The 22,155-nt window shown below is 38.3% G+C and overlaps 1 protein-coding gene across 8 annotated transcripts in view; it reads left to right on the top strand.

Moving 5' to 3' along the window:
• TENM3 (teneurin transmembrane protein 3) overlaps nucleotides 1-22,155 on the top strand; it is a gene marked incomplete at its 5' end in the record, with an annotated part of 318,571 nt that overhangs the window by 200,442 nt on the left and 95,974 nt on the right. For all 8 annotated transcript variants that reach the window (XM_084263689.1, XM_084263690.1, XM_084263686.1 and 5 more), the window contains one exon: nucleotides 17,705-17,827. In XM_084263689.1, coding sequence (XP_084119815.1) covers nucleotides 17,705-17,827 — 123 coding nt within the window. The remainder of the gene's footprint in view (nucleotides 1-17,704; nucleotides 17,828-22,155) is intronic.

The raw sequence follows: 22,155 nt of genomic DNA, 5'->3' as shown, positions 1-22,155 counted from the left end.
ATTCGGGAAAAAGAGACAAGCTTTCCAGTGAGTGAGAGCTTTCAGCTCCACACATCATTTATTCACATACCCTGTAAAAAAACCCAAATATAGCTGCACAACGTTTCATGGGCACACGCCAGCTCACATCCTTGCTGAGGTAAACAATGCGCAAGGGCCTTCCTCTGCCCATAGTCAATAGGGAGCTCTTTGCCTACTGGTGATACTACACGTATTTCAGCTAACTCAGCAATCTAAATGTAAAATCCAGCACTCAGGGATGCTCTCTAGAGAACTTTGGATCCATAAAACCATGAATGGAATTATACTCATTCATATGTGTGGTTTTCCCATCTCAATAGATGTAATATCAGAAATCCTCTTCATTTAATAGGCCATCCAAGTATAAACTGGTTGAAATCATTAACATAGAATGGAATCAGTTCTTCCTCTTGGTTAACAGTTTCATCTCATAGGTGTGTAAGGGAAATGACTGAGTAGGAAATTGGTCATAACAGAAAAAGGTAGGAAGGACTGTGGTATCGTGTGACCTCTAGCATCCCATGATGTGCCTCTAACACAGTGGTCTGGCTTGTCTGCTGAGGTTTACAGCAGCTGATGTGACTTGTCACATTTGTAAAGCCATTTTGAGACATGTTTTGAACAACTTCACAGAGAGATATTGCCACAAGCGTGAAAATGCTACAGCCCTTGCTGCAAAAATATGCCAGCATACATTGATACAGAACACAGTCAGGCTGATGTCCACCGTGTGACTCTGGAAGCTGCAGACTGAAGATGTAACAGGACTGCCTCCCTGGTGACTGGTAGCGTAACCAGGCCCTTCTCAGAAAGGTAGAGAAGTGAACATGTCATGCCCTGGCTTACTGTAGTTGCAGTGGGTATGGGGTAGGGAAAGTATCTTCAGATTCTGCTGCCTCTGCTCAGGCAACATAAGGCAGAAGAGACAGTTTGCTAGACTTCATGTCTGCCTTTGCAGAACTGCTCAGTCAATTACTGTTCCGTCAATTAGCCCAGCCAGAGGAAGGAGTCTGGTCTGTCTTGCACTTCCTCCATCTCTCTGACAGGAAAGACTCCTACATTTGCAAAGTTGACAAAGAGGAGGTGAGAGCAGAGGGAGTCAGCATGGGGAGAGACCAGACCAAGTCCCACATTGTAAGGCCACTTAATGCAGACTTGGGGGGGGTCACATGGAATTCAAAATGTTATTTCAAACTAAAGGAAAGTCTCGCTTCCAGCCTCCCTGCATGATTCTTGCTTCTCTAGCCCTCATGGTCTCTCTCAAACATTTTGCATCATACAAAGTGTTTGTTTGCCATTCTTGTCAGTGAGACCCACTGATTTTTAGAGAAGATAGAAGCGAGTTGTTGGTCCTTTGTTTAGAGGCTTTGCCTACTGTTAAGTGGTTGAGAAAGAAAGAATTAAGCATTGAAACGTGAAACAAGAAGCATGCAAGTGCTAACCAAAAGGTGGTGCACCAACATATAGAAGAGTGGAATTAGAAAATACCTCTAGTTTATTCAAAGAAAAGCTCCCTGAAATAATGGGTTAAAAAACTCGGGAATAAAGAATATAAAGTGCCTCATTGTGGGATCAAGATTATGCAGAATTACAAGGAATTTCTTTAAGCTGCTCATTTGCTGAACTGCTATCCATAGTCAGATTTGCAACCAAGGAAAGAAAAGGACCAGTTTTTTACAGCATGAGCATTTTGGCATCTATCTCCGTATTTGGAAGGCTAGGAAGAGCAGTATTAAGTTTAAGCCATGAAAGAGTAAGAAATACCAAGTATTCTTAGTTTGACCTCTTTCTATATACACATTAATAGTTTTACACAAACATTGTAGAGGAAGTCAATGTGAGAGCCAGAAATGGAGTCCAGCTTTACAATGTGAAAGACAAATCAGAATTTCATCCTTCACCTCCCCATGGCATAATGCCTTCTTCAGCATCCATCCTTTGCAGGGAATGAGCAAAGGGAAAGTTTTGTGGAGCAACTCCTAGGTCAAATGTGGGCATCAAATTGAGGTTCACTATGTAACCTCCAACTCTTCAATTCTGCCTTTTGGGATCTTCACTGGCCATTCTTGGCTTTATTAAGGAGAGGAATTTTTTGTTCTTAGCTCTGCTTTTTTTCCTAACAGAACAATCCACTGTGTAATTGTAGAGGACCACATCAGTCACTAGTTGTTTGGAGTATGTTATTGCATAGCACAGGCTCTGACCAGCTATATTAACTATTAACAGATTGATTAGCATCATAGAATCATAGGGGTTGAAAGGGACCTCGAGAGATCATCGGGCCCAACCCCCCTGCCAGAGCAGGCTCCCTAGCTCATATTGCACAGATGGGCATCCAGATGGGTCTTCAATATCTCCAGAGAAGGAGACTCCACCACCTCCCTGGGCAGCCTGTCCCAGGGCTCTGTCACCCTCACTGTGAAAAAGTTCTTCCTCATGTTGGTGTGGAACTTCCTGTGCTCCAACTTGGCAGCCATTGCCCTTTGTCCTGTCTCCACAGTCCACTGAAAAGGGGCTGGCTAATTCCCCCTGCATCCCATACTTAAGATACTTATAAACATTAATGAGGTTCCCCCCTCAGTCTTCTTTTCTCAAGGCTGAACGGTCCCAGCTCGCTCTAGGGGAGATGCTCCAGGCCCTTAATCATCTTTGTAGCCCGCCTACGAAGTACTACACTAATTATTTCTTCTTTAGTGTGACTTCAGTGGATGAAATTAATGAGATTCTGGGTATATCAGGGCCCCTCTTTCTTCCCCAGGAACTGCTTTGGCAATTGATTCTCCGTTGCCAGTGACACTACCTTACCGTTGTCTAAGTCAAAGCAAGAGGTTAGTGCCACTTCTCACTGTGCATGGAACCGGCGAGGCAACTGGCTTTCCTCAGTTCAGTGCTGGAATTACATGACACCAGATTCGGTCAACCACACTTGAAGAGCTGCACACAGAAAGATCACATGCCACGTGCATCTGTCATGAATATTGTGTCTACTAAATAGGCTTCTATTAACATAAAACATTCTCTGAATACACAGCGAGTCTTGACCTATTCAGTCAGGCCTCTGTTGTCCTGACTTCTTCACAACAATCTGTGATACTTCTGAGCCTGTTGAGCATTTTACCCTCTGCGTGACTGATCATTTTGTCAGCCTTAGCTCAGCAGCCAGTGGTCAGGACAAGAATATACACCAGCCAACTATTCTTTGTGGTGGAGCAGATATTCAAATGTCAGTGATAACAGAAGGACAGCTCTTCTTTGGCGAGGGGGGGAAGGGCAGGAAAGGAAAAAGGAATTTTACTTGACTTAAAAGGCCATAGGACTATTTTTATCATTCCTGTGAACTTGGTGTGAAGAGTTAAGCAAATCCATTTTGGACAAAAAAAGAAAGCTAACATTTAGACTTTACAACCGAAACATCTTCTGGGCAAACATACATTTTAGTTTATATTTCATTCGATGAGAAACAGTAGGAAAAGCACTGTTCTGCTATGACACAGAGATGACCATACAATCATAATGCAAATTGCAAATGAAATGTGAATGGAAAAGAGATACCAGACTTAAAAGCTGTGTTTGATAATTACAGATAATTCACATTTTCCACATTTGTATAAAAATAGATACATTGTGCTTATTCTGTGGTTATTATGTTGTGCATTCAGGCTTTCTGTCTGTCTGAAAATGTTGCTGTTTTATCATTATCTCAAGATATTTAAAGTAAGCTGAAAATTTATATGCTAATAGATTTCTAACAATGGACAACTATCTTCAGAGTTATTTCAAAAACTTCCTGAGAATAATAACACAGCAACTTAAGATGAGGGGCTGTAAGGTAGAAAGAGAAGGTGGCCAGGAAAAATAGCAAACAAGTTTCATTATGAGAAGACTGACACAGAAGGGTGCTGGGTGTGAAAATTACAGCTGAGGGTCAATTAACTATCCTGCAGGTGAGTTTTAAGTAATGCTTAAAAAATAGAAAACTGTTTCTGCAGACTGAAGGTAACTTTTCATGTTCTGCAGTGCCGTTTCTGAGTCTGTTGTTTGTGGTTGTCCTGTATTACTCAGGATTTAGTGTGACAGCTGCTGTCATTCACATCAATTCCCAGATTGTGGAGACCAGATGCCTTTCTTGTTGGGCTCAGTGGCAGAAAGTCATAGTATGTCAGAACCACCCTCTTCAAAATTAATGCACTTGCAACCGTGACAATTACAGAAATTAATTTTTGAGACTAAAGCAGTGACTAAATGTACCTATAATCAAAAGGAATCTATTTTACTTTATCCATAAAGAACAATCTAATATTTCTTTTTGATTGCAATGCCAAGTTAACATTATTCTGCTGTTTGTAAAGCTCAATTACTGCCAGGAATGAGGAAAACAACTTAATTAATAATGCCATTTAAATGGAATTTTTATTGCAATACCCAACATAGGTATTGTAATTAATAGGCACAAGGGAGCATATAGTTTAGTTGCCATTAATCACCTTTACTTTCATTATGTGTTTATAGAAACTGTTTTTCTCTTTGACCTGCATTTAATTTTGAGTATTGTAATCCTATTATCACTGAGAGCATCATCAAGAACTTTTGTTTTTCTGCATTCTCTCCCCATTTCTGCCTGCTTCCCGAGGTTATACAGGGACTTTAGCTGTAACTGGAGCTTCACTGAGGTGTGTGGGTTGGAAGTAAGTTCTATTTCTGCAGATATGAGGCAGATTTTTAGTTGACCAGGTTTATGGTCTCACCCCATTTCTCTTTCCATGAAATTGGAGGAGTTGAGGTAGACTAATGCATTTGTATATCTGAGTCTAAAATCATACATCACAGTGTATTCAAACTACTATCCAAAGATCTACAGAGGGGAAACTTCTTTTCCATGAACCTTTCTGAGGAAGCACATTGGCTATCTAAGCATGACTTTTTGGTGTTGTCTGATCACACCAGGCGCTTAGGAGAACCACATCAGTCTCTCATGTTCTTGTTCAATGTGTGCTTACATCTAGAGCTGTGAAGGCAGCCAGTGCCTCCAGCACTATGGAAAATACATCATTCCTTGCAGAGTAATAGGCAACTTCTAATTTTAACAATCCATGGGGCTTTAGGGAAGGTTCAGGTGTCTAGTGCTTTTGGAGGCAGCAGCAGTATGCCCTGTCATCCTTTCCCAAATTAAAGGTTTCCAGTATCAGTTCAGGCTTGGTGGGAGTTGGAAGCAGCTGTCTTTCAAAGTAAGGAACTGTGGATTAGGTACATAGAGATGTCTTGCTCCTGCCCAGAATGGATGTTTCCAGGTCTCACTCAGCTCCAAATGTCATGGACAGCCAGGTTTTGGCTGACTTTTATGGCAATGCCATGTCTAGGGCTCTGCCTCCCCAGCATGTGTGGTTCTGCTGTGCCCCTGTCAAAAGCTGCTTCCCTGTTGTTTTAGACATCAGTGCCACATGTTGCTCTTTGACAGAAGAGCAGGTGTGTGGTCTAGCTAGGCAGGACCAAAGGGTGTGTAGACTTCAGTTGGCCTTTCAGTGCATGGTCGTGTACCTGGTGAATGCAATACAGCATAATTATTTGGCAGGTAGATGAAACTTCAAATGGAATGTAGCACGCTGAATGAACCTAAGGAAAGTCCTCAGAGTCTGAAGAACCAACCTCCTAGTTCGTTTCCATACTTCATTATTACTAAAATCTTAACTGTAAAAGCCAAATAATTGACATTTGTAGGCCATACCTTACTAACCTTGGTTCAGGAAACTCCTCTCAGTCATTTCTGATATCTTCTTGTAATTGCATATGGGACTGTCCATGTTGTTTTTATTCTTTAACATGAATCTTAGTATTACAGTTAGTACTTCCATGACTTTCTCCATGGCAGAGATTTTCAGCTCTGTCTATCATGAGATAAATTTATTTTCCTTGGTATCCCATAGCTGTGACCTTTAGATAACTGTATGAGTTTCATATAATGTTTACAGCATTGCAGATGAGCTCATTGTGCCTCCTTAGAGCAGAAATGTTTTCTAAAGAATAATGTAATTTCTTATATTTACCACACTGTTTCTTTCAAAACTGGGAGACAGACTAGTCAGAAAATGAAGTTGTTACGCTTCACTGCCTTATTGGGCTGAATTGGGATTAAAATATTTTTAACATTTTTCATTGCCATAGTACAAAATCTGAACACTTTGAACACCCATGTCTTCAAGCATGAACATTAAATATACTTTTTGTCTCTTGCAAGAATATCATTATGAATAATGCTTTTAGTTGATGTTTTCTAAGCAGTGATCTTGTTACTATGTTTCAGACTAAGTGCAAAGCATAATATAATATTTACTATTTCAGGAGTGCACAGTATTAATGTTTGTTTCATGTTGTGGATGTCACATACTATTATTGTTAGAGGCACTGAGAGGAAAACGTTCATTGAGAAAGATAATCCTCACACAGAAGGATGTAGGAACATGTAATTGGCAGTCAGGAGGTTAAAAGAGACTTGACAAGATTGCAAGGGATTAAAAAAGTTAATCCGTCAAGGAGCATGCCCACCTCTGCTCCGAAAAGGCTTGTATTCTAATTAAGATTTATCACAAGTTTTTTGGCAATAGTCCTGTCACCCTTCCACTTTTGCCCAGTGGAGCAAATTGAAACCCAGTAATCCTGGCAGTGTAACAGGTGTAGTAATAAACTGCAGGTTGACATGATGTCATTGGCTGTAGGTCCCACATTGTGTCGTTCTGCCATCCTAGTGTGATGCAGTGTGATGGGTTTGCAGTATCTGTATGGTGTTTTCAGGAACACTGCAATCTCTTGCAAGCACATTACGTAGAGACATTGGCCATTCTGAACTCCTCCCCTAATAACCTGGCAGACCCCTCAAGTAGTAACTATTTTCCAGTCTAAGGAGAAATGAAGTTAAATTACACCAGCTATTTTTTTCAGATAAATTCAGATAATCAGAAGGATTACAGCCTTCTTTGCTGGTAGTTGCCATTAATTTCTAGCCTGTATCTGTGAAGACAAAAGCCAGCCCTTAGAGATGTACTATCTGCTGTGATATGTGAATTGTAATATACGTATTAAAACTGTTCGGTTTGTGTATAAATTGCATCTTTTCTATAAATTCCAATGTTTTCTTGGGTCTTTTCTATAAAGAGAACTGCTTGCTTTTAAAAAATCATGCTGATTTAGATGAGGTTTTGGTAAACCTCTCCATACACAAGCACTTCAGAATAAAACAGTCAAGTGCATATCTCCAAAGTTGCTGTGAGCAATTTCATTTGATGTTACATTTATGACTGAGATCGCAAGAACACATGGGTTTTATATAGGTATAATTACTCCACTGCAGTGATTAATTATGGATGAAAGTTAGGTGTCCCCAGCAGTAGACAGGAGTCTTTAAACATGAGATCCTTCATTTTCACATGAATGCCATTTCAAACAATTTAATGTAGAAAACAAAAAAAAAAATGCTGTCTCTTAGGAATTGCCACCTGTAGGAGCATTTTGTAGTTTTACAGTCCAGAAAAAACAAATGTGGTACAACTGTTGAGATGATGTAGGCATTTTGCTTTTGAAATGCTTTATTCTACAATTAATTTTATGCAATAATAAAGCCAAACAAAAGCAGAATGCTTTTGCTAACTTTCAGTGAAATAAGATCACACAGAACCATCTCTTTTAATAAATAAGGAGGAGTAAGGGCAGGGAGGGGGATAGGAGATGGTAGATACTATAATTAATATCAGCCATTTGCTACCTCCACAGACCTTTAAGTAAAGAAACATGTATGGGGTTTTTTCATTTAAATTGAAAAATATAGAAAAATACTTCTGTATCACTATGATACAGGAAGAGTAGTATTCTTACTTCAGTAATGCTCACTGAAAAGTCTGAAACAACAGCCAACTGCATAGAGTTTACACCCTTTGCTAACCACTGGTTTTCATGGGTTTCACCAGTAACACAATAACTGGGTACAATAAATTTATGTTTGCTGTGAAAGCTCCAGAGTTATCTGTTGTTTCGTCTCTTCTTTCATCTTTGAAATGCCAAATTTCACACCAGTTTCTATTGATGCATTTTAGCTGGACAGTAGATCCCCATTTGACTGACTCCATGTGTTTTCATGCTGACAAGGAATAGTTCTGTATGTTTTCAACTTACTTGCCAGATTTTTGTCCCCAGCAGCATCTTTTCTGTCTTTCTCCTAATAGTATTTATCAAGTAGAGGTAGTGATATGTAGGTACTTACACCTTTGACAGGGGAGATACAATCATTTTTGTTATTTCAATTCAGCAGGAGACAAGAGCAGAGGATATTTTTAAAACCCTTATTACTGATACATTATCTTTTCACACAGTCAAACCAGTTGCTGGTTTTCTCTATCAATTTGTAAGTGATAGAACGAAGATTTCCTATTCTTAATATTGCCTGTAAGATTTTATAGTTCAATATTGTGTCTGATTTTATTTTAAAGGGGAGAAAAAAATCAATGTGAAACTGTAATCCTAACTTGTTTTTCCCAAGGCTTATATAACAAAGTGGCTTACAAACTAGCTTGTAAGCAACAAATCACTGGCCTTATAAACAATTAAGAGTAAGGTTGCCTTTATGTCCTAGGTTCCTTTGATAAATTATAGAAGCTAAATTAATTTTTTCTGTTTCCTTTTTATTAATACACTTAGAGTTTATCTTTGCTCACAGGAATAGTTTCATAAAAACTACATGCCACTTTAGTGAGGCCTCTGAAGGAACATGGTGTGTTATTCTGATGAACATAAAATGCATTACTGACTGTGTAATAAAGGATGCTTTATCTAGTAGCCAGTCCCCCATGTGTGTCTCTCGTCCAGAAGCACAGCTGTTTAGGCAGTCATGAGTCTTGATGATGTATTGAGGAGCTTGTGTCCCTGTGAGGAACTGAGCTAAACCAGAGGATGGTGGAGAGTTTTCAAAAGGGGCAGTGCTGCAGTCATTGAGCTGACTTAAGCATTGGGTTCTTTCAAACGGAGGATTTGCACAAGATTGATTGCTTGTGCAGGTAGCTCACAACTTGAAAGTTTCTTTTGGAGGTGTTGAGGTAATGTAGAGTTGTGTAAGGCCTCTGATGGTGGACTCAGAGAGTTCATTCAGTTCTGAAGTGTGGATTTAAGTGGAAATTCTGTGGGTTTGCAAGTTGATCTGAATGTAGTGGTTCGTTTAGGCATCTGCGTAATTGCACAGTGCAGGTAAGTGGTAATTATCTCAGATCTAAATCAGCGTGAAGAAGTTTTGTTAAGAGGGTGTAGGTTATTTTGGTTTGGCCTCAATCACATGCCTTTGATCTACAAGTGGACCACTGTAATTGTGATATCATTGAAGCCTAACAAACAGCAAAGGATTAGAAAACCTATATATTGACTTGCACGTTCAATCAACTTGCATATGATCTCAGCAGGAAATTCAAAACAAAAGCTAATTTATGGAAAAATATGTAGTTCTAATCACAGTTTAGCTCTGTGGGGTTCCAAATAACACACTACAATCTCTACATGCAGATGCTTTCATCTTACATTCCAGATTTGGTGACATTCCAAAAGTTCTTATCAAACCTTATTATCATCTTTTATTAAAGCTTATTACATTTCTCCTTATTGCATGTTTGCTGTAATATTCTGTCATTCTTAATATGGAATAAAAAAGCTTTGATCTTTTTTAGCCAGTCATGAGATGGAAATATGCAACACAAGTATTTCTTTATATGCTATAAAATCCCGTCTCGGTGTGTCCTTTGAACATCACATTAATTGGCCCCTCTTTCTTTTTCCTTTGGTTCTTAAATCTTTTCATCAGACTACACTTCCCTGTTCCATCAACATGGAAATAGGTTATGCATGATCATGTAGTGGTTGGTGATATCATCAGCAGCATTTTTATAACTGGTAACTAGTATTATTATTTCCCTCAAAATATTTGTGTGTTTCTTGGGGTTCTTTGTAATAAATAACGCCTTTGAACTATAAAATTGTTTGGACCCATTCATTGATGTTCTTTTCTAAGAAAGATGTTTCCAATGAGTTTTGAGACATTACATTGGCATTGCTTTTTCTTAACACTTCTGTTTTGAGGTCTGTGATCTAAAGGATGTCGCCCTGGGCAAAACTTCTGTTGGAGTTGTGGGGAGGAAAAACCACTAAAACAGATAAGCTCAAACCTGAGCCTCAGCTGTTTTCCAGAAAGCAGGGAGGAAAGGGAAAGAGTTAAAGATTGAGAAGGAAGAGAGTAAAGAAATGCCTGAAGGAATAGAGAGAAGTAATTATCCTGCAGTCTTAACCCAGTCTTGAAAAGCATAAATCAGGGGAATTTTTTTCTTGTCTACAATAGTTGACAACAAAATCATTGATTATGACTTTATTAGATGGAAACCCAAAATTTATGGAATGTTTTTCATTCCTTTGTGTGAACTAAGAGACAAAACAACCCTCACCTCAAAGGAGACAGCAATCTAATATGTACTTCCCATCTTTTCTGTATCTGTAATGATTTTTCACCATCTTGTTAACTGAACAACAGCTGAAAATCAGTAAGCTGTGTTCAGGAGAAAGCCCGGGATGATACTGAAGAATATTTAGGTGATACTGGAGATTATTACATAATGGGCAATGTTTCATCAGAAAAAATGGACACATCTGAAACAAGAGAGAACAGAAACATCTTAAATAAGAAGTTACTGAATAATGATATTTGTTTCTGTTTTAAGAAGTCTGGATTTTCCCTTAAGCTTTGAATGTGCCTCACATAATGCTGTTGACAGATTTAAAGCATCGTTATATAAAAGTCTCTGGCTTGACAGCTGAGCCATCTAGTCATGCAAGTTTTCAGAAGAATAAATGTTCCATTTTGGGGTGAATGTAGTGAAAATAGCTACACCAACACTACCACACACATATCTTAGTTCAAATGCAACAGTACTTTGAAATGCTACATAATCATCTTTGATTTGTGGTCAAAGAAAAAAAGTTTATCCTTAGTAGGTAGGTGATACACCTTTGTAGCTGTACTTTTTTCTAGGCATTTTTTTGTGATGTGTTTTGCAAATTCCTTGTTAAAAGAAAATGAGAAACAGAATAGAAAGGTTGGATTTTTTTTTTGCAGGTGAAACAGTAAAATCAATGGACCCATTCAACAGTTCAGGATAAAAGGAAAGAGACCACACTTGTCAGTTTCTGTATTGATCTTGATAGGTATCACCAAGTTTTTCATATAATGCTATTCTGTAATGTTGTACATTGAAAATATAGGTTCAGAACCTATATGATGCTCCTGGTGGCTAGCCTTTTGAAGATGCTCAAAAGCACATACCTTTGAGTTGTTTCTGAATTGAGAAATAACATGCTTTTTGTTGATTTGAGAAAAACAGTAATAAATAAAGAACTTGCCTTTGTAACTTTTAATTCACTTTATTTAAAATTTTAATTAACTATTTGATCTGCAGCAACATCCAAGGCATCCTATTATCTTAGAAAAAAGCAAATTAATGCAAATCACTGACAGTTGATTTGCACATCTTCCGGTCCACTCCAGGTCCTTCAGAATAAAATAGGTTTAGATTCTAATTATAGCTGCAAGAAAAATATATGTGAGATAATTTTAAAAACCACTTCAGTGTTCAAATATTTCATTTGAAAATGTATTGCCAACAGGGAGATGAACTAGAAGATAATCCTTCAACAAGATTGAGCAATAATTGCAATTTGCTTAGTTTAAATTATAATCTTTTTGCATTGCTTTAACTATAAATGATATTCACTTTTCCTTATGTGCAAGTGTGCATATATATTATTCTATTAATTCTAGGGAAGCAATTTTGTAAATCATGGTTTGAAAGCACCAGCACCCAGAAATACGTAGCAGTCCTGGAAGATGAGTTCAATATCTTAGCAAGAAGCTCATCTTCAAGCACAGATTCATGAATAATAAGATTTGATTACCATACCTTGTAAAGCACATGGGGAAAGGAGGGATGGTCGCCAACATCCTTCAGTTCCTCTTGCCAACTTTCCCTGCAGAGTTGAGTTCTTTATGTTTATAGAACATGTGCCATAGGCCTGATCTTCAGAGGTCTTGGGGAGATGCTTCCTACTTAGAGATAGCCAGTGTTTTTTTCTTTCTGCTGTCTAGTGTTAATTTTTCATCTGTTGTTATTCTAAGAAGAGCTGGAGGAAAATTGGAAGTTCATTTCCCAATTCAGGTGACTCTGATTCTGCTTCTTTCTAGTTGAAAGAATCCTGTCCTTGAGTTCTTGTTCCCCTGAAACACACTATGTCACCTTTAGATTTCTTTCACTGCAAAAAGCAAGTTCACCAGATTCAGGCTGGAAGCTCTTGAATTACTGGTGCTCCTGACCAGTACCAGAGACTTCCCATGCAAACTTCAGTTACTTCTCCAGTCACTGTAGGGCTTCCTCTGTGAATAAAGCCTCTGTTTACATGCATATGGTTTTGCTTGTTCATCCTTATCACCTGCATCTCCAGTGCTTTCACTCGCACAGCTCCTAAGGGTGTTCATGGTGCCCCTTGTTTTTGATAGGAGCCTGTTTGTCACTTACAGACTGTAAAATAAGATGTGGTTGATTCTGGTGAGTTACAATAGAGATGCCCTTGAATTTTGACCAGAATGATAAGCAAGTTTCTCTGGCTTTTTATTCCATATTGCTACTCTTTCCTACAAAGAAAAAAAATATTCTTTCTTTTCTAATAGCATTCATAAAACCCAGCATTGCATGTGTAGTCACATCTGTGTACAAACTTTGTGTTCTGTTCAGAGCTGCATCCCAGATACTGGAGAATGCCAACACTGTCGATTGCTTTATCAGCTAGCCATCCCCATCCTCTTACCATTCAAGTGTATGAGGAGAAAAAAGAAGCCAGACAAGACTAGGTTTAGCTAAATGGAGAAAAGCTATGTAAATTGGGTTTCTGTTACCTTTTTTTTTTTGTGCCTCTCAAATTTGGCAGAAGAGAGCTTTGAGCCAGTGAGCAAGGCAGAGAAGGGAAAGAAAGCACTTCCCAGTCAAATGCAGCAGGTATTTGTCAGCTCCCACAGCTCTAGTTCTGTGACGTCATTACATAAATTATCCGTCTCTCATAGCACCTACTAATAGACTGGGTTTTTTTTTTTTTTGGCTTGCTGAAGAAAGTCTTAGAGAGGTTTTTGAAGTGATAATACAGTGTGTTTGCTCAAGAGTTCCTTGTAAAGGGAGTGCATGAAGCACAGCAATACTAGCTTGAGCAGGGAGTATGCAAGACAAATAGACTGGCAGCGTTGTAAGAATGAAAGGGCCTGATAGCAGCAACCTTGTTTTTCCTGAAGCAGGTTATTGGAAAATGTTTTACACCGTGTAAACGAATCATAATATTTTTTTTCAAGTGTTTGCTGTGAAATGTGTTCTTAGTTGCTGTTTTAATTATTGAGTGGAAATGAAGGCCTTGTAGACTGATTACAGACCAAAATAACTAGACCTCAATTACAGAGTGAAAGGTAAGATCAACCAAGCTTGAAAAAGCAGTTTAAGGTGGTTCAGAAACCCTTCACTGAACCATGTGGTGACAGATGGTAAAATTACCTGATAGCCTGTAACAAATGATAATAGTTTTGTGTTAACATCAATGCTACTATAGGTATAAATGTACTTCTTTAACCTGAGCTCAGAGTCTTTTGAATATCCCAGTCCATTTGGAACAGGCTGCTTTGCAGAAATATATAAAGGGGCAGGGGTATAAAGCCCAGTTTAGCTTGGTCAGTGCTCATGTGTTTGAGATTGTGGAGAATTCCTGGTGCTGTGAACGTGCTAAGAGCAGTGCAGATCCTAGAGGACTTTCTACTCTCTGGTGCTTCTCCTTCCCACTGTGGTAAGAGGGAATGGATTCCTCATCATTTAAACTATCACCACACTCTAAATGCTGGCCATAATGCTCATGATTTGGCCAGTAGCAGTACCAATACCACGTTAAACAACTATGTCAGTCCCAAGGTAAAGTGCTTTCATAACTTCAGCAAGTGAAAAAGATCTGTTGGTAGCTAGAGATTACTTTGCAAAATAGAAATGGGGACGAACAGCAAAATAGGCAGAGGATATCATCATCTGTTTCTCTGCTTAAAAAGTCATCCTGTTCCCCGATGGGAGCAATCATCTCAGACTTGATGCAAGTAAAAGGAGGCTTTTGTTAGGGTTTGTGGGCACATTTGGAATTGTGACAACCCATCTTTTCTCCCATCCCCTGAGTGTTCATCCATGCTTGCAGCTGTGGGTTATTTGGATCAGGTTGTTGTGTTCCATGCTCACAACCATCACAAGCTGCATGCCTTCTGGTTAGAGGCATCTGTCATTCTCAGACTAGTCCTCACTGCCATCCAGAGGTATGCCAGTATTGAAAGTTGTTCCAGTATTAGTACCCTAATACATTTGGCAGGCTCAGAATCTTAGTTACGCTAAGAAGGGCCTCTTGTCTTCATTGTCATTGTGTTACACCAAATAAGTGCCAAATATGATGGGAATAAAGCAGACCTGACAGGCAATATCCGATCCAAAAATCAACAAACTGCTTTACATTACATTTGGGACTAAAATAGCAGCTAAAAAATATATATTTTGCTTTAGTTTTGCTTCATATATCAATTTTTTTATAGAATTTCTCTGAACATGAGAGAGATAGAGAAAAGGGGGTTGAACCCTTACATCCCCACTGCAAAGGTGTAAGGTTCCAGACCAGAGGAAATCAAAAGTTTTTGCAGACAGCAGTCTGCCTGCATCATTTTCTTCTCTGGAAAATCAGAACTAGTTCATAACATTTGACTTGAAGGTCTCAAACCCCTGCTGAGGCGTGCTCTCAGTCTGGTTACCAGTATCAGGTGCTGCTTATCAGACTCTTGGGGACATCAAGAACTTTTGACAGGTGCCTCACTGCCCTTCTAATACTGATAAGGGTTTAAAGTTGGCTTTTATATACTGGCTGAGAAGAGACCAATCCACTGATAAAATACTGCCTGAATTTTTCTTAATCAGTCAGTTTACCCATGTTCCTAAAGTTCCACATCTTTAAAGAAACTGTGCCTTCTGTTTTGATCCTGTATCAACAAGCCTAAATCTTTCATGTTCTTCTCATATGTGTGGAGGGAAAGAGGAATTCTGTAAATTCCATAGTGCCGTCTCAGAGAGATTACATAGTTGAATTATTTAGTGGATTAGTACACATTGTAGGTTTTGGGTTGTCATTGGAGCTGTCAAGCAATGCTTTTGGTCTGCTTCAAAAATATTCCAGTATTGACAGTCTGTGAAACAGCTGCATGTATCCATCTGTTTGTCTTTATTAAACATTGTTTATTGAAGTTGGTGGTAGTTCAGTGTCAGAGTTGAGAGTGCAATAGTATTTTTGAAGGATACAGCTATTACTCTCCAACTTTGACAGTGAACTACAGTGGGACTCACATTGGTACAAACACAAAGAAAAGGTAATTGTCACTTACCTTGTAGTAACTATGGTTCTTTGAGATGTAATCAATATAGATCCTACAGTCCTTGCCTTTGAAGACTTCAAATTCCAGCTGTTTTGAATTATGAGGGAATGGCTAGAAGGTCATGTTGGAGCTTCCCCTTCTGATCTCCCAGTGGAGTATGAAGAGGCACAGGGCATGTACACAGCACCAGCAGACAGAGCTGTTAATGATGTTCTAAGCTCATGCCTTTGGAAGGGAAGTGCTTTAGAGTTATAAAACAAGTGTCACTTTCTTTTTTTTTTCTCCAGAAGAGTATTAAAAGTGATAAGAAGCAAGCTAAGTTAAGAGAGGTGATTTAGATCTCCAGACTTAAGACAAGATATGTACTGAGTTTGAGTGATGAAATATTTAGCTATTTGTAGTCTTTCATTGCTGCCAGTGAAGTGAACTAGTGTAACAGATAGTAGAATTTGTCCCTAGGGATTTTAATGAAATATATTAAATTAGGTAAAATCATCAGATGATTAATACATAAATAAGAATTTCAGCTGAGGTAGGGCCAAAATAATAATGGCTAATTCTAGTCATGAGCCAAAGATGGTGGTGGTTGGATTTATGGATTAACAAGAGATGAGAGGAGAAAAAAGAAATAAGGTTTTAGGGTCAAGGAACATTCTACATTATCAGGCTTTGACAGGCAATTTAAGGTCTGAGAAAGAAGAGTAATAGTAGAGTCAGAGACTTGGAACAAAGAGAATATGTCATCTATAGTGAGGATTTCAGTCTTTGAAGCATTCAGTAATAGGTCTTTGGTGGCATTCTGGTTTTTTTGTTTTGTTGGGGGGAAGGGGGAGAGTTTCAGGCAGAGACTTGGCAGAGAGGGTCTAAATTCTGCAGCGTTCAGTGTCTCCCAGATTAAACTTCCACAAATTCCTGTTCATCTTAAGTAAGGGCTGCTGTGATCAATACAGAGCAATTGAAAGATCAGAGATGAAACCAAAAGGGAAGAAGAATTGTTTGTCATTAGGATAGGAGGAGTGAATAGTAACATCATCTATAGCAGTGATCTGTTTCAGAGGCAGAAAGAGCAGAAGCAGCGAGATACAGTGAATTATCTTTACGTTTTGCAGTAATAGTTAAAAAACATTATTACAGAGTATTTTTCCAGGGTACTTTTATTCCCCAGTAGCACTGAAAGACTATTTCAGCTTTTGAGATAACTGCTGTCATTGAATCATCAAGTCCATGTTATACCAAATGCAAATTAGAGTAATTACAATAGAATAAATTTTGGTGGAATTATAGAATCATTGGAAGAGAGGGAAACACACCATATATAGCAAGAAATAGCATGTTACGTGTATTACACTATAGCATTAAGGTGGGGTTTTTTCATATTTTTTCTCTGCAAGTTTAGACAAGGAGTTTGCTCAATAATCCCTGGTGATACTGAGGTTCCTTAAGTAGTTCCCCCTAACACCATGGAAGGTTGTCTGTCTTTCATAATTAGCTTAGCTAAATGTTTTAACATGGTATCACCTTTCTGATAGACGCGGTTGTAGGGAATTAAGTAGTTCAGAAACCTAGCTTGTGCATTATCATTAATAGAGCAAATGCCCCAGTGTCTCCTGCTCTGCTAATGGCCTTGGCCTGGTTCCGTAGATTAGCATGGGGAATGGGCATGTAACGAGGTTACACAGGGTATTACTGACAGCACGTAAAGGAGCATTTGTGTTGGCCCTGCAACACCCACAGCATCCTCCTTCTTCTCCTCTTCCACTGTTTCTTTTTCCTTTCTGGCTAACCAGACCAGATCCATCTGCTGGTGAAAACATTTATTTTAGTAGGTCATTTAGGAGCTCACTTAAATGATTTGTCTCTTCAGAAGGATCAAAAATGAAAAAAGAGAAAAGGACATAATTACTGCCTATCCTTTTGAACATTGATTTGGGACCAATAAAAGACTCAAAATGAGACTGGTGAGCTCTCTGTCAACTGCGTTCACCGAAAGCACTGTATCATTAAAGAACAGTGGTAGTAATTGCTTAGTGCCATTGCTAAGTTGAACTATTAGTCTGTGAACGCTTGTTCCTGTAATTTAATTTTTTAATGTATGAGTTGCTATTCCGCTCTGAAGCGTGGAAAGCCATTATTTGTGCGATTTGTCATTGTGGTTAAGAGCATCAAATAACCTGTATCCTTTACCACCAGCAATGCATCTGTTTGGCCTCAACTGGCAGTTGCAGCAAACTGAAAATGATACATTTGAGAATGGAAAAGTGAATTCTGATACTGTGCCAACACATCCTGTAACAGTACCTGCTGGAGAAAATGGTAAGTGAAACAGGCACCAATTTCTCTCCTTCTTTCAAAGCATTTCCTTTCTTTGTCTCTTATTTGTAATACCAGATTTTAATGCTTTTCCCCAAAAATTCTGTACATTTAACAAAAGAGCATTTGTGAGTAACACTGATTTTGAATAGGCGTGTACATAATAAGCTGTTGTATTTCATTTGAAAAGAGTGCGCCGGTTCTCTTACCTAGCATGTGAAGGGAGAGATGAATCCCATGCAGTAATGGTGATCTTACGAGGAAAGCTGGCAGTTAACCAAGATTCCCTATGGGAATTTACATCTAATATGTGGTAGAGGTAGAAAAGCTCTCATCACGTCCAGAGAAGCAAAACATCCATTTACGCTAAAATCCTTGATAAACTAATGATTGTTATAGGGTCCTAACAGATAGCAGGGTGGTGCCGAGGCTGGGTCGGACCATCCTGTCTGGGGTGGCTGGGGCCTTGTGATGCAGAAATGCTCACAACAAAGTCAGGGAGCCTGATGTGATAGGACATGCTATTTCATAAGGGGGACTTGATACCAAAATTCAATCCTTGGGAGTCCCAGCAAGCTCTGGATAGTTTTCAGACCAAAGCCTTGTCTGTAACAGAGGGACATAATCTCTTTTTCTAACAGATTGATACCAGAAACGGCTTTTCAGGGGAGTTTTGCATATGTTGAAGCTTCTCTCTTAGCTCTGTATAGAACACAACTCATCATCAGGGAGCTTTCTATGGCATGATGACCTTGCTGTGGAATGGCTTGTGTTTTTCTCTATAGCTGATGATGTCTTCTGATGTTTTCTTCTTTTTTATTTCTCTCTGAAACTTAACAGGTCAGGTATAATATTTCCATTTGTTTTCTCGAAGTCTCTAGCATATAATATTCAGTCTGAATCATCCAACCAATATATAGAAAAAATAATAAATCAAACCACCAACCAAAACTTTATTAATTTTGTTGTTGTAGGAGCTTTTAAAATACAAACCACATAAAGAGATTATTTTTTATCGACCTTTTTCCATGTTGCCCTTTAAGATTCTCAAAACATTTAGGAGCCTCTGCACTTTTGGCTAACAGAGGCTTTAAAATCAATAGGTTTTGAATGGAAAACTTGATTTAAATGGTTGACAAATGCGGTGTTTGCTTCATTACACAAAAATCCATTTTCCCTTTCACAAGGTAGAGCTGACCTCCTTACCACTGAGGAGGGGGAAGCCTCTGCCAGCAGTTGACATCTTGAAAATTTTGCAAGATATCACAGCTCTAAGTTATAGAAAAGCCACATCTCAGCTCATTCTGTCGTCTTTGAAAGCAGATGAAACTTCTCCAGTGGGACTTTTTTCTTTTTTTTTAATTTCCTTTACCCTAATGCCTTTTTCTTGCACTTAGATATTCATTATCTCTTTCTGTGTTCTTGCTTGTTTTGAATGAATAGCAAAGAGCTACTGTATGGTCAATGAATATTGATGCTGCAGTGACAGCTCATCATCCCGCTGTCTTCTGCCCTGAGTAGCCAATCTAGTTTCTTCTATAAAGCACATACGTGTTTTTGTAAATATTTGATATTTTTCCCTTGATAATGTTTAATTTTATTTTAAAAATTAAAGCCTATTAAATTTTGCCTCAAAAGTAAACTTAAATAACATATATCAAATTCCATTTTTCCTTCTTTGTGTCCCTAAATACTGTACAAGAGAACAGAGTTAATTTCATCCCCTGTTAAAATGCTGTCCTCAGCAGAATATGATAAGTGGTCATTTATCAGCGTACATCAATACTAAGCAACAGACAGACCAGAGAACACGCATTTTAAACCACAAAAGGAAAGTTAAGCAGAATGGAAAGCGTGATGACCACATGTGAAGTTTAAGGAGTGGGCTCCTGTGTTATCATGCTAGTTACTGAAAACTGTAAGGAAGAAGTCAAGCCTTGGTTTGGATACTTGGGCAGCTGCACAACTTTCAGTACTTCCCCTTTTGAGCAACCTCTGGTAATTCTCTGAAACACTGACTCAGGTGGGAGAAATTCCCACTATTGTGGGGACCTGCCAGGTTTTGTTTGTTGTGTTGTTTTGGTTGTTTTGGTTTGGGTTTTTTTTACTCCTATAAACTGTGGGTAATTCTGGTCAGAAAATCATAGGCTTACATCCCAGGCATGGGGTTTGTTTGCCATTCAGATTCACAGATAATTTCTGTGAAGCTTAAACTTGAAAATGCGTCCTTATGACCTCTGAAGAAAATTCAGCCGTGGTTTACCTAGGAAGCCAGTCATAAACTGACAGTAAAAGCATGTTAAATCATCCTTAATTAGAAAATATTTGTTAATTAAAGCTTGAATTGCTGAACAAGACTTTTCCAAAAGTTTTTTGTTTGTTTCTTTTGGGGATATTTTTTCCCCCCCTCTCCCTTTATATGAACAGTAACCTGTGGGCAGCATATCACCTGCTTATCTAGGCAGCCATGGTTCAGGGCTGCATAAGAATGTGCTTTCTCTTCGGAATGATGAATTTTATAGGGCGTGTCAGTATGGGTTCTCCAAAGTAAATTGTGAGCCGTACTTAATCTAATATAAACATTTACTCGAGGTGCATCAGTGCTCTGTCTGTTTTCTAACTAGATGATAGAAAATAAAGGTTAACAAACAGAGTTTTTTGAACCATGGTGTTCTAGCAGTTGGTCGCACCTCGTGTTGCTGGCTTTGTCGTATAAAATCTACGTGCGATTCAGAAATGCCTTTTCACAATTTCTGCTTAATTGCAGATTTTTTTAAAAACCTCAGGGGAGGATAAAAGTGAATGGGAAAAGAAAGGGACATTTCTTTTTCCTTACCTAAATGTTTAGGGTTGGGTTTTTTTAGATTGTACTATTTAATATGCATTATACTGGCTTTGTCTGATGTGTAGTGAGCTTTTATGGCGGGTTTTTTCCTAAAAAGATATGTTTTTAAGGAGGATTTTTAATTTCTTGAAATGGTTGTTGCAGAAGCATATGTAGAAGTCTCACAGAAACAGATCTGAGTGTAAGGTTATTCAGTGGAATGGGGTAACACGCTACTGACTGTGAATCCAGCCTTGCAACCTAATATTCTAATTAGTACTGCCTTTGAAGGATGGAAGATGATATTATGTGTGACACTATACAGCAATTATTGTTTAGCATTTTTGGGTTTGGATTGTGTGTTTGTTTAGATTCTCTGTTACAGATCCTCAGTTATTCACAATGTATCTTGTGTCTTAATCTTTAGAATGTTTGCAAGTAAAGAGAGGTAGTTTGGCTTTATGTCATTGTAGTGATATTTGTAAATTATTTTCTTGTATAATGATTAAATATTGTTTATTGCTGTAAATATTTTTAGCTCAGGATTTTGTCCACCCTAACCTTGGACAGTTGAAATGCAATTAACAAATAAAACCCCCAACAAATATTAATTAACCTGTTAATTAGCTATGATGCATTGGGTTATTGGTATCATAAATGCATCATATAATGGTTGTATGTATTAGTAGGTGATACAGCAAATTAATGTAGTCTTTAAAATAATAGTATTACCTAGAAATGCATGTACAAATCTTGATTATATATTATTTACCTCTAAATATTTTTGTGCATTTGTATTCTTGTCATTTGGGGGGACTGAAGGAAGAAATTTAGGGGTAGAGAAAAAGTATAGTGAAAGAGATTATATTCAGGATTCTGGGTATTTTAAAATGTTTTCTTAGTTGGACTGTTACGTCATTATGGAATTGTGTGAATGAACTAGACGCTTCATATTTTGATTTAAAGCTATGTGTAAGAACTGTTACTGTTTAGAATGTGAAAAGGAAATGATGGCACCACTGAGATTTTTCTCTTGCCCGTTGAGATGCAACAGGAAACAAAGAATAATTAACACCCTGTACTCAGAGGACAAAAAACTGGTGGTGATTTTGAGAGACACAGTGTGGCATTAAAGGGGCATGTGGCTCCAGGGTAAAGCTGCCTCTTTTTTGGTGAAGAAAATGGGAGTCCCTAGGATGATTATCTGCTAAGGATAATTGTTGAAGTGCATTGATAGACATTCCTGGTGAGCAATTAAAATGTTTGATAAAGTGCACCTACTCAAGCCTCCTAATTCATCTTTTCACTAGTTAGGAGGTAGTTGTTTTTCATTTCAAATGTAGAAATAGGGGAAGTTTCAGATCAATCCTGGAGTGTGTAATGATTACCAGTTATCAGTGTGTGATTTTGTACCACACAACATGCTTAAACTTGAAAGAAGAAGTAAAAAACAAATGCTGAAATGAACAGAAACAGCGAATACGGATCCATCTTCCAGAATAAAATA

Source organism: Gallinula chloropus, assembly GCF_964237585.1.
Source record: "Gallinula chloropus genome assembly, chromosome: 4".
Lineage (NCBI taxonomy): Eukaryota > Metazoa > Chordata > Aves > Gruiformes > Rallidae > Gallinula > Gallinula chloropus.
This window is presented reverse-complemented; position numbering and strand designations above follow the sequence as displayed.